The following is a 12,494-nucleotide window of genomic DNA, read 5'->3' as shown; positions in this document are numbered from 1 at the left end:
ATCCCACTCAAGGCCGAGCTCGTTCTCTTGGTCTTGGTCACTCACAAGGTCTTCAACCAAGTCAACAATTTCGCCCCAAGTTGTGGCAAAATCGGTATTTTCAGATACAATTTCCTGTGAGAGAAAATAATAATGTATTAATTAAGTTATTTAATTATGAAATGAGTCGATGGTTAATAGGAACTGAAAATAGGAAAATAAAAATCTTACCTCAACAGATAAGAGGTTTGAATCCAGTTCATCAACTTGAAGGTTTAGTTCCATACAAATAGTCGATCTGCAAGCAAGCTCATCCCACTCAAGCACAGTACAGCACTCCATTGTCAGAATTTTTTTTTAAAAATGGAGTCTGGGTTGAACCTTTTATGGAGAAAGACTGGTGGGGGTGGTTTCCTTTGGAAATTCCCTGGGCAAGCCCAGGCAAGCCTTCGTTCGGAAATTTTTCAAAACCATAACATTGTAGAATTTTCTCGTGATTTCTTTGAGTCAGAGATGAACTGGAAATGATGTAAGAGTAGGCGGGGCTTAGGAAAAGTGGGCGTGGCTTATGAAAATATCTCGTGAGAAGTGGGCGGTGCTTAGGAACGTGGGCGGGGTTTATGAAAAAGTGGGCGGGTTTATGAAAAGTGGGCGTGGCTTATGCAAAAAATAATCTGAGGCTCAGGGGGTGGTCAGATGAGATCATTAAGAGAAGTATATCATTTCATAATGACACAAAAGGGGTATCTTGAAAAATGTAAAAATTCAAATGTTTTATTTTTAAATATTTTAGATGGGGATTATTGTGCAAAGAAAATTAAACTATTGAAGGAATTTGAGAATGAACAAATCTTTATAGGTTCAATGAGTGAGCTAAACAATATGCATTGGTTATTTGAAAAAGAGTGTCCCCTCCCTTACATGTTTCAGATATTTCTTTAGAATCACCTTTAACAAATCACATTACTACTTTGCTGCTTGAACAAATCTTTATCTTATTGCATTGGTTATTTGAATAGAGTGCCCCAAGGTTAAAAGGGGAGACAAATAAATATACCTTGAGATAAAAAGGGGGTTTACTTTTTAGGAAAAAAAATATGAATCGCTGAAAATCCCCCATTCGCTTACATGGGGAAAAGTGAGCCAGAATCAGTATATTCACCCTCCTGATATACTCACATTTTAATTGTACATACTTTCTAGGTAAACTCACATTCTAATTGTACATACTTTATAGATATACTCACATTCTAATTGTACATACTTTATAGGTATACTCACATTCTAATTGTATATACTTTAGAGGTATACTCACATTCTAATTATACATACTTTAGGGATGTACTCACATTCTAATTGTATATACCTTAAAGGTATACTCACATTCTAATTGTACTTACTTTACACACGTACTCACATTCTAATTGTACATACTTTATACACGTACTCATATTCTAATTGTACATACTTTATACACGTACTCACATTCTAATTGTACTTACTTTATACACGTACTCACATTCTAATTGTACTTACTTTATACACGTACTCACATTCTAATTGTACTTACTTTATACACGTACTCACATTCTAATTGTACATACTTTACACACGTACTCACATTCTAATTGTACATACTTTATACACGTACTCATATTCTAATTGTACATACTTTATACACGTACTCACATTCTAATTGTACATACTTTACACACGTACTCACATTCTAATTGTACATACTTTATACACGTACTCACATTCTAATTGTACATACTTTATACACGTACTCATATTCTAATTGTGCATACTTTATACACGTACTCACATTCTAATTGTACTTACTTTATACACGTACTCACATTCTAATTGTACTTACTTTATACACGTACTCACATTCTAATTGTACTTACTTTATACACGTACTCACATTCTAATTGTACATACTTTACACACGTACTCACATTCTAATTGTACATACTTTATACACGTACTCATATTCTAATTGTACATACTTTATACACGTACTCACATTCTAATTGTACATACTTTACACATGTACTCACATTCTAATTGTACATACTTTATACATGTACTCACATTCTAATTGTACATACTTTATACACGTACTCACATTCTAATTGTACATACTTTACACACGTACTCACATTCTAATTGTACAAACTTTATACACGTACTCATATTCTAATTGTACATACTTTGTACATTTACTCACATTATAATTGCACATACCTTATACACGTACTCACATTATACTTGTACATACTTGCATTCTGACTGGTGAGTCTGGAGTTAAAGATTTTTGTTGGAGTTGCTGCGATTTTCACAAACATTTCCTCAGTCCGCCATTTTGACACACTTCCAGTCACGTGATCGGCATGACCGGCAATTTACCATCCCTACCCTGGCCTCATGTAACCCAGATTTGGTATCATTCTTACTTTTGGGTCTGTAGAAGATTTTTGAAGGAATTTTCAAAGTCGGCTATTTTGACCCACTTCAAGTCATCTGAGCGGAATGAGCTTCGCAATCGCCCTTTCCAGTCAGGAGCGGCACAGCGGTTTGGCCGGAAAAGTCAAAATAGGAGACGGACGAACAGATGGACAAACGGACATTGCACGATGGCAATACCTTCTGTGGAATTCCAATTTCAGATCAGCTAAAAATGTCTGCTGCATGAAGTTGACAAATCAAACAGCTTTTCAGAACATGCGTTGCAATAAATGAAGCCCTGTGTGTTCACTGCTTGATAGCTCGGACTACACTCAATTTATCAGTAAATAATGGGACTTTACACATGTTGAAGAGTGAAGTAATATTACACTGACTGGAAACTCGACTTGGGACTTGCCCTCAAAGACTTAAGCTTGGACTTGGGAATTGGCTCAAGTGACTTGACATCTCTGTCACTGTGGCAGAGATTTCTGTAAATTTATTCTTGTATTCACTCAAGGAAAGAAAGAAAGAGCGAGTGTATCGTTTTAGACCCACTCAATATTTGTGTGATCCTTGTGAGCCCATTACACTCATCATTTTGCTTTGTGTTCTATGTCGTGCACTATATTAACCATTCCTCTCTCTAACCGCTCGGTCATTTTCTTTTCCACACTTTCTACTCCCTTTCCTTACACCACCCCACCCCCTCCCCTGTTTCTCCCTCCTCCCCCCCCCAATCCCCCACAACTCCATGACGTACCTTCCTTTAACCAGGCATATTCTGTGTACGACCAGGAGATTGGCTATTGCCAGGGCCAATCATTTCTTGCAGCTGTCCTTCTTCTCCACGTAAGTTGCATTATGAAGTTCTCATTTGTTATTTTCTTTCTGCACACGAACACACGTACACACGTACACACGAACACGTATACACACGTACACACAAACACGTACACACGGACACACGCACACACGTACACATGAACACACACATACACATCCATTTAATCTCCTTATTCAACACTAACCTTCATTGTTCGAACAATCCTTCATTTCCTCACACATTTCTCCACTCTACCCTTCCATTTTCTCGTACGTGGGTTGCAGCACGTCGTCTTAGCCCATAACACCCATCATCATCGACTTGGCTTAATGTCCATACAACACTGATGTGTGTGTGCATGTGTGCCTTTGTCTCATTTTATTGAACTCTGCCAGAATTTCAATCCTCACAACACCTCGCACTGTCACTCCCACGTAATTACACTTCATCTCCTTCATCGCCATATCACTCATTCCCTTCACTGCACTCAACATTCTTAACAATCCATATGATTACACGTCTTTCTTACCCTCTTTGTTGCCTAGATGCCGGAGGAACAAGCTTTCTCTCTCCTGGTGCGCATCATGTTTGAATATGGACTAAGAGAGCTGTTTCGCAAAAACTTTGACACCTTACACTGCAAGTTCTTCCAGCTGGAAGGTCTCATGCAGGTGTGGTTCTTCACCACTGTGCTTTTACATTGATATTGTCTTCTTATATTATCTTCATTGTAACTATTATTATTATTAATCACTAGCAGGGTTTGTGGAACACTTCAAGTCCTCAACTCTCCCCCCACCCCCCTCCCAAACCCCAAATCATCAACCCCCTCCTCCCAAACCGTAACTCATCAACGCCCTCCCAAACCCAAAATCATCAACCCCCTCACAAACCCCACATCTTCAACACCCTCACAAACCCCAAATCATCAACCTCCCTCCCAAAACCAAAATCATCAACCTCCCTCCCAAACCCCACATCATCAACCCTCTTACAAACCCCAAATCATCAACCTCCCCTCACAAACCCTAAATCATCAACTCCCCTCCCAAACCCAAAATCATCAACCCCCCTCACAAACCCCAAATCATCAACCTCCCCTCAAAAACCCCAAATCATCAACCCCCCATCAGCAACCCCCTCACAAACCCCAAATCATCAACCCCCTCCCAAACCCCACATCATCAACCCCCTCCCAAACCCCACATCATCAACCCCCTCCCAAACCCCAAATCATCAACCCCCCATCATCAACCCCTCACAAACCCCAAATATCAACCCCCTCACAAACCCCAAATTATCAACACTCCTCCCAAACCTCTGTCTCCAAACCCCAAGTCCTCACCCTCCCAACTCTCAGGCATCAATCCCCTCCACACTCCAAGTCTTCAAACCCCTCCCCACCCCCAGAAGAACTCCTCAACCTGACACCCCTCCCCCCACAGAAAGCCCTCACCCTCCCCCCAAAGACTCAACTCCCCCCTCCCACCAAACTCTGTCCCATCTTTGCTCTCGTCTCGTCGGTGTTAAAAACCTGCTGCATCATAAATCCCTTCGCATCAATTTGTTTCACGAGCTGTGCATGAGAATGTGTGTTTGAGAATGGGGGGTTTGAATCCTGGTGTCGGAATTTAAGGGTTTGGCAATAAGGTTCGAATATGGAGTTCGAAAATTAAGTTTTGGGAATGAGGTTTGAAGGAAAATGAAGGTTTACGAATGAGGAAGAGTACAATGGGGAAGGTTCTACCTTCAATCATTGATCCCGTAATGGCAGCTCATGGATGCTGCATATTCACCTCGAGCTAACCGATCTAACTACTTGGTCTTTTCGCCCAACGTCATAACCTTTCTCTGCCTTTTAGCAGAACTAACGTCCATCGCTTAACGTTTGGGCTCATTAAAAATGATGCACGAGAAACATCACAAGGCTGATCATGGGAGGTAATTGTTCAAGCACGGGATGTAAACGATGACTCAATGCAGCTGAAAAACCACAATTGGTTGAAATGAAATCCCATGATAACGAAATCGGAACACAATAGGTTACCCGTGATTTGTCGAAAACCGTGATATTAGAACCCGCGATATTTGAGGGTTTAGTGTATGTACACATCGTTAAAAGTAAATAATGATGGATGTTTTCTTCCACAATGTCGCAAGATTCCTTGAAGTCCTCGATCAACGACCTTGATAATGACATGGGTTTTATGGTCCCTGGTCGAGTCGTTTAAGAGAAAATAGTTGGAAATCACAGAAAGGACCCGTGTAACCTCCACGGTAAAAGCCTTGCTTGAGAGAATGTCACATAGTTATTTGGGTGGTGTATAGACAGCAGACCACTGCCTCAATCACTGAGGCCTATCTTCACAAGGTCCGTGATGCCCATTGGCTCAAAATCCTTTTAACTGTTGCTTTCTCGTTTCACACTGAAGGGAAAACTTATAGGGAGGGAGTGCCGATTGTGAATATGACTGCTCCGAACATGTCTGGTTTCGCGTCGCAGTAGTCACTAACATGATGGCTGTATGATTCTTCAGGTTGAAATTGTTGTTGCAGTCAGGTGAACTGTCCAATCATCAGGTGCAATGGAATGTTACACACAGACAGACGCATGGGCGGAAGAACAACTGTATTATTAAATAGATGAACCCAAAGCATAACATTACCTTTCTCGCAAAACCTACCTACTGTTCCTCATTCATTTAATCCCTTCTCCCAATTTCTCAGGAGCAACTTCCAGATGTACACAGCCATTTCCAAGCAGTGGGTCTGGAGGCCCACATGTACGCCTCGCAGTGGTTTCTCACTCTCTTTACGGCCAAATTCCCTCTCTCCATGGTCTTCCACATTATAGACCTCCTACTGCTTGAGGTATATTGTACAATCTTTGGATGAAATGACACAACTTCAAAATCTCTTTATATATTTTTTATTTATTTATTTATTTATTTATTTGTTTTACCACTATAAGGATAAGTTTTAATTGTTATACTGCACTAAACTTACTCAAAGTTTTCATCAATGCTCATCCAAACCATATAACCACTGCGGTGTCTTCAATGAATTTATAATTCAGTTATAAAATGATTTTGACATCATTGGACATAACAGTATTTTTTATCTATTTTACTGTTGCAATGAAAAATCAGTATTTAACCCGAGAAGGTGAAAATGCCAACGAACCTGTATCATCATTTGAAATGGAGTCGTTTCCTCCCACAGGGTCTCAACGTCATCTTTAATGTGGCCCTGGCTCTTCTCAAGGTGATCTCTTTCTTTTGCTTTGTCTTTCTCCCAGTTTTTAATTCATTCAGATGGGGAGGGAGAGAAAGGTTTTTAAGTTAAAGGTGTTGAGGCTCATGGAAGAACTGAGCAAAGAACAAAGAACGGGCAAAGGGTCAACAAATAGAAACAATTAGAAAGTGGACTGAAGTGGAAGCAGTTGGATGAGAAAATGGTGTGTGTGTGTGTGTGTGTGTGTGTGTGTGTGTGTGTGTGTGTGTGTGTGTGTGTGTGTGTCTGTGTGTCTGTGTGTCTGTGTGTCTGTGTGTGTGTGTCTGTGTGTCTGTGTGTGTGTGTGTGTGTGTGTGTGTGTGTGTGTGTGTGTGTGTGTGTGTGTGTGTGTGTGTGTGTGTGTGTGTGTGTGTTGGGTGTTATCTCCTTATGTGGGTTTTGGGGCATGAAATGGAGCCCTTCCAGGTCTCACAATATCTACCTTCGTGTGTGTGTGTGTGTGTGTGTGTGTGTGTGTGTGTGTGTGTGTGTGTGTGTGTGTGTGTGTGTGTGTGTGTGTGTGTGTGTGTATATGTGTGTTGGTTGTTATCTCCTTATGTGGGTTTTGGAACATGAAATGGAGCCCATCCAGGTCACACAATATCTACCTTCGTGTGCGTGAGTGTGTGTGTGTGTGTGTGTGTGTGTATGTGTGTGTGTGTGTGTGTGTGTGTGTGTGTGTGTGTGTGTGTGTGTGTTGGTGTGTGTCTAAAATATGTGTGTGATCACAGATCAATATGTGCGTATATAATATGGGGAATATGTCATGTAATATGTGTATGATCACATCAATATGTGTGTATATAATATGTATAATATGTGTGAATATGATACATATAATATGTCGAATATGTGTGTATATAATATATATAATATGTGTACATATAAAATATGTATAATATGTGTGTATATAATGTGTAATATGTGTGTATATAATATGTGTGAATATGATACATATAATCTGTGTATATATAATATTGTTGCGAATCTGGAAGCCATGAGCACACAACAGCCAGAGTCCCTATAGATCAGTTATATCGGTAAGTATGTGTTTCTCGTAGGAATCCATCCCCTGTGTCTAATGGGAATTAAGTGTACGTGCACTGTGGGTTATTTTATAGATAGGATTTTTAACATCTTCACTTTGACACGACAACACTCTGCTCGCGGCATTCTTCGTGCGCTCACCAGCAAGCGCACGCGTGGGCAGAGTCTAACATAGGAATGGCGTCCCTCTTTAGCAAATCGGCAAGGGGCGGGCGTCTCACCCGCCCCGTTTCCGACTCAACACCATCGCCATTACGCACATGGCCAGAGGTGAGGAGTTGGGCGGAGCTACAAACGCCTCTGATCGGGACTCCACCCAGAAGGGTGGGAGTTGCCCCGCCTACTGTGGACCTGTCCAATGGAGGACGGCCAGGGAATCGCGCAATGGGTCTGACCAATGAGGAGGCGAGTGGCCAGAAAAAGAAGCCCCTCCCTCCTGAGGAGAAAGTGTGGTTGTCTGGACCAGCGTGCGTTGTAGAGAGACGGTGTGCTCGTGGCAGGAGCGTTCGCCAGACGGGGATCGTGGTGCTTGCCGAGCAGCCAGTGATAGTGTGTGAGGCACTTCCAACCTGGCATCCAAAGCCAGTGAGTGGTTGTCGACAAGAGTGCGTTGTGGAGAGACGGAGATCGTGGTGATAGCGGTCTGCAGTCTTGGTGCTGGCAACACCAAGGTCGTGGGTTCGAGACCCACCGTGGAGGTTTGGGTCGGTATGACCGCACGAGGCGGGACAGGTACCCCGGCCCGGCGCTACTAATTGAAGACCATTGAGGTCCATTTATTTTGGGTGTGCATGTCTGTGTGCAGGCTTGTCTTGTCAAGTTGAATTGTTAAGTGCTTTTGCTTGTACATTGACTGCATTTCTTATAGTCGGATAATTCTGCTCTTCTGTGTTCCCCTCCCTGCCTATTGTAAATAAATACCCCTTTTGTTAAATGTTCCAGCTCATTTCTGTGTTTCTTTCATTGGCTTAGCATGGTGCGTGTTGGAAAATAGCGAAGTGGAAAATTGTCCATTTGGTCCGGCGCGGCTCTGGTAACCCCGCTCAGTTACGCCGGATCCGAGCCATTACCCACGACTCGGATCGGACAGTCAGCCGAGGGTGTGGTTTCCCCAGTAGTTGGACGGCGTGAGTACTTAGGTAAATTAGAGTTAGACAAGTGGACCCTACCTCACGCCGTTGAAATATTGGCGACCACGGTCCTGTAAGGGACCCGTGCCTTTCGGAGTTCTCTGAGAAGCACGATCGAGATTCCGGGTGTTCGGTGGAGCCGACTCCACTGCTCCACCTAGCGGTCGAGCTCGCCGCCGACACCCGGTTACACAATATGTCGAATATGTGTGTATATAATATGTAGAATATGTTTGTATATAATTTGTATAATGTGTATGATCACATATCAATATGTGTGTATAATATGTGTGTATAAAATATGATTGAATATAATTTGTATAATGTGTATGATCACATATCAATATGTGTGTGTATAATATGTATAATATGTGTGTATAAAATATGTGTCATATGTGTGTATATAATATGTATAATGTGTGTATATAATATGTAGAATATGTGTATATTGTTGTGGGCCGGGGGTCAGTGGCGAGAACGACCGCCAGGTGGGGAAGTTTACGCCGTCTCCCACTGGTCTCCATGGAATTATAGGCCGTCGCTCCGGTTAATGCCAATATCTCAACCGCGTCGTGTATGGTTAATTGTCCAGATCCCAATATACCTAAATAACCAACCAGTCTTGGCTACCGGGGATTCACGCCCTCGGCACGTCTTTCTGGAACCGGGTCACTCTTCCAACTGCGGTAGAGTTCCAACTAGCGACTACCAACTCCGGCTCAGTTGCAGCCGAGCGGAAACTGCCAAAGCCGTGCCGCCTAGGATTAACGGATTATCGGGGATGAAACCCTGTCTGAACTCAGACCCTGACCATGCTGGACCAAATAAAGAAAGGACGAAAACGAGCTGGGACATTTCCAATAAATTATTTACAATAAAATCAAAAGACAGAAGAGGCGAGACTTATCGCGAATATGCAATGCAGTATTTACAATGATGAAATCAACACTTAAACAATTCTACTTATAGACAGGCCCACACGCAGTCACACACACAAAAAGAAAAGAAACCCCGGAATTTTTATTGGACCCTCCAGCCAATGAGAGAGACGAGCTGGGGTCAGAGTTCGGATGGGCACCTGTAGGTTGTCGAAGGTCCCAGCCGCACATGTGGGACTCGTGGCTTGTGGCGGCAGCCACGTGGAGCAATTGGAGCTCCGGGGCGGAGATCAGGGTCGCAGACCGGACCCACCAAGGCTCCACGAACAGGCCGGTTCACTCACTCTCCAGCCCAAACACCGTCAACCAACTTGTCACCACTCAAGTACTCGAGATCTCCCAGCGCCAACGCCAACAACAACCGACAAACAAGTCTGCTCGGGGATGTATTTCTCCTCCTACACGGGGAGGGGCCTTGGCGAGAATCATCTCGCTGTCCGTCCCTCATTGGCCTATGGCCGCACCCTACCGGGGCGGAGCCGTGGCCCCTGTTCGGAGACCCCATACTCTCCACGTGGCTTCGCTCGCGAAGAGTAACAGGGTCAACGCTGAAAAAGCCATACAAGAACTACGAGCCGAGGACTGGAACCGCGAGCCCCCCCCCCTCTCGGCAAGTCAAGGTACGAGCAGCCAACGGGTGATGATGGCGCGTGATGGGCAGGTTGGGCCATGCAGATGGGATGGTTGTTGGTTGTTCGATGGCTTGTTGGAGGGTTTGTTGGATGTAAAACCTAACTAAAGACGTCACAACACACACATTTATTCCTCCCGCTAAACAAAAGCACGGGGTCCTGACTACACACGTACTTACCAGCATAACTAACTTTGGGACCTGAATGTTGAGTGCGCATGGTTTCCAGATTCGTAACAATATAATATGTAGAATATGTGTGTATATAATATGTAGCATATGTGTGTATGTAATACGTAGAATATGTGTGTAAAATATGTATAATATGTGTGTATGTAATACGTAGAATATGTGTGTAAAATATGTATAGGCCTAATATGTGTGTATATAATATGTATAATATGTGTATATAATATGTATAATATGTGTGTATATAATATGTTTATATAATATGCATAATGTGTGTATATAATATGTATAATATGTTTATATAATATGCATAATGTGTGTATATAATATGTATAATATGTGTGTATATAATATGTAGAATATGTGTATATAATATGTATTATATGTGTGTATATATTATATAGAATATGTGAATATAATATGTATAACAAGTGTGTATATAATATGTGTAATATTTGTGAATATAATATGTGTGTATATATTATGTTGAATATGTGTGTGTATAATATTGTTGCGGTCTTCGCGCCCGCCGGCGTGCGGACGGCCACGTAACTCGAATCGCGGCACGTCGCCCACCGGACGGACAATCCAGTCGTGACCCTCTCGGACTAACGCCGGGAACCAGTCACGGGTGGACCTTTCGGTCTCACCGCGATCGAGCCAATCAGCCCCCGCGTGGGATAGGGTTGCTCGCCAAATTCGAACTACCTAAGTACCCACGCGGAGGGTAGACCGGGCGATCGCACCTCGCCGCAGGTCGACTTCGGACACGGGCCACTTAAGCGACCCGTTCCGTACTATCAGAATAACCGAGCGGTGTTATCGTCGACCTCGACGGTTCGATTAATTATCGGGCGTACTCAGCCCACTACCAACCCTTTACGTGAAGCAAGATGGGGGTTCAATGGGGAAAAAAGACGAAGCGAAGCGGGAGAACAGTTCAACAATAAAGCACATTTATTCTCGGCACACGGGAAGCACACAAATACAATTCCACCAAATGCACACAAAAAAAAGAAAACACAATTCCATTTACACAAAAAGCAAACATAAAAGTGAAAACACAGTGCAGAGCTAATACCGACTACCGAGCACACGGCAACACTTATACAATTCTACTTCACAGACGGCGCCGACAACACATACCCAAAACCAAGGAAAAGAAATACCCTCAAGAATGAGGTAGGCCTGGGGCCGAGACCTGGTCGGGCCTACCCGTCTGGTGATGAGACGCGGAGCGTAGATGGCCCCGCAACCCGCGGGACTCGTGGACAGTGCCTGGCAGGGGGAGGGAACGGGGGCCCCCTTGGTCGCACTATCTCAGCGCGGGGGGGAAACAGGAGGGGGTTGCTGATGCTCGGGGTATAGAGGATCTTTATTATGTGCGACGAGCGTCTCCACCTCGGCCAGGTCGCGCTGCCGGCCTCCCTCGGGCGCGCAGCTCCTTGCACGACGCGAGCACCCTTCGTCCGACTCGCCGCCTCTCCACAGCCTCGTCCCCTCCGTTCCGACTCTCCTTCGCCTCGTTCCGACCTTTACGACTCCCTTCTTCCTCGTTCCGACTTTTACTACTCCTTTGACTGACGAACACCGTCCTTTTATCCCCCCGTAACTTCGCCTTTTACCCCTCCCTTTGACCTTTCAACTCGCTCCCCATTGGCCCGAGAAAAGTGGGCGTGAAGGCTTTTGATCCACAAATTTGCATATATCGATCGCCCTGGGGCGAGGCCAATTCGCCCCTCGCTCACCGATTGGACGGCAAAAAGTGGGCGTGTGTCGTTTTGGATCCGTTTTTGAAGCACAAAATCCGTGATTTTGTACACGCTGTTCAACGTGCGCCCTACACGAGTCCAGCATCGGTGCCCATGAGTGGCGCGAGATGACGGTGATGCGATGGTGGCGAGTTGTGACGGTAAAGGTCATGGCGGTTGTGGTGAAGCGGCGTTGTGGTTGTGATGGTGGCGATTGGTCCAAAATAAAGATAGTAAAAGAAAAACGGCTATCCTGAAGAGTCGCAGCACGTATAAATG

The 12,494-nt window shown here is 43.9% G+C and overlaps 2 protein-coding genes across 15 annotated transcripts in view; both read left to right on the top strand.

Moving 5' to 3' along the window:
• The window catches only part of LOC147013642 (G protein-coupled receptor 52-like), a 56,737-nt gene extending 53,511 nt beyond the window's left edge, over positions 1-3,226 (top strand). For both annotated transcript variants that reach the window (XM_085855710.1, XM_085855709.1), the window contains one exon: positions 3,208-3,226. The gene's annotated coding sequence lies outside the window, so the exon portion shown is untranslated. The remainder of the gene's footprint in view (positions 1-3,207) is intronic.
• The window catches only part of LOC147013640 (rab GTPase-activating protein 1-like), a 337,271-nt gene that overhangs the window by 241,942 nt on the left and 82,835 nt on the right, over positions 1-12,494 (top strand). For 12 of the 13 annotated variants that reach the window (XM_085855705.1, XM_085855702.1, XM_085855700.1 and 9 more), the window contains 4 exons: positions 3,208-3,282; positions 3,802-3,927; positions 5,984-6,127; positions 6,479-6,520. In XM_085855705.1, coding sequence (XP_085711831.1) covers positions 3,208-3,282; positions 3,802-3,927; positions 5,984-6,127; positions 6,479-6,520 — 387 coding nt within the window. The remainder of the gene's footprint in view (positions 1-3,207; positions 3,283-3,801; positions 3,928-5,983; positions 6,128-6,478; positions 6,521-12,494) is intronic. The other variant, XM_085855704.1, reaches the window with a different exon arrangement.

This window comes from Eptatretus burgeri, chromosome 14 (assembly GCF_056783735.1).
Source record: "Eptatretus burgeri isolate ZD-2024b chromosome 14, Ebu_testis_v1, whole genome shotgun sequence".
NCBI lineage: Eukaryota > Metazoa > Chordata > Myxini > Myxiniformes > Myxinidae > Eptatretus > Eptatretus burgeri.
This window is presented reverse-complemented; position numbering and strand designations above follow the sequence as displayed.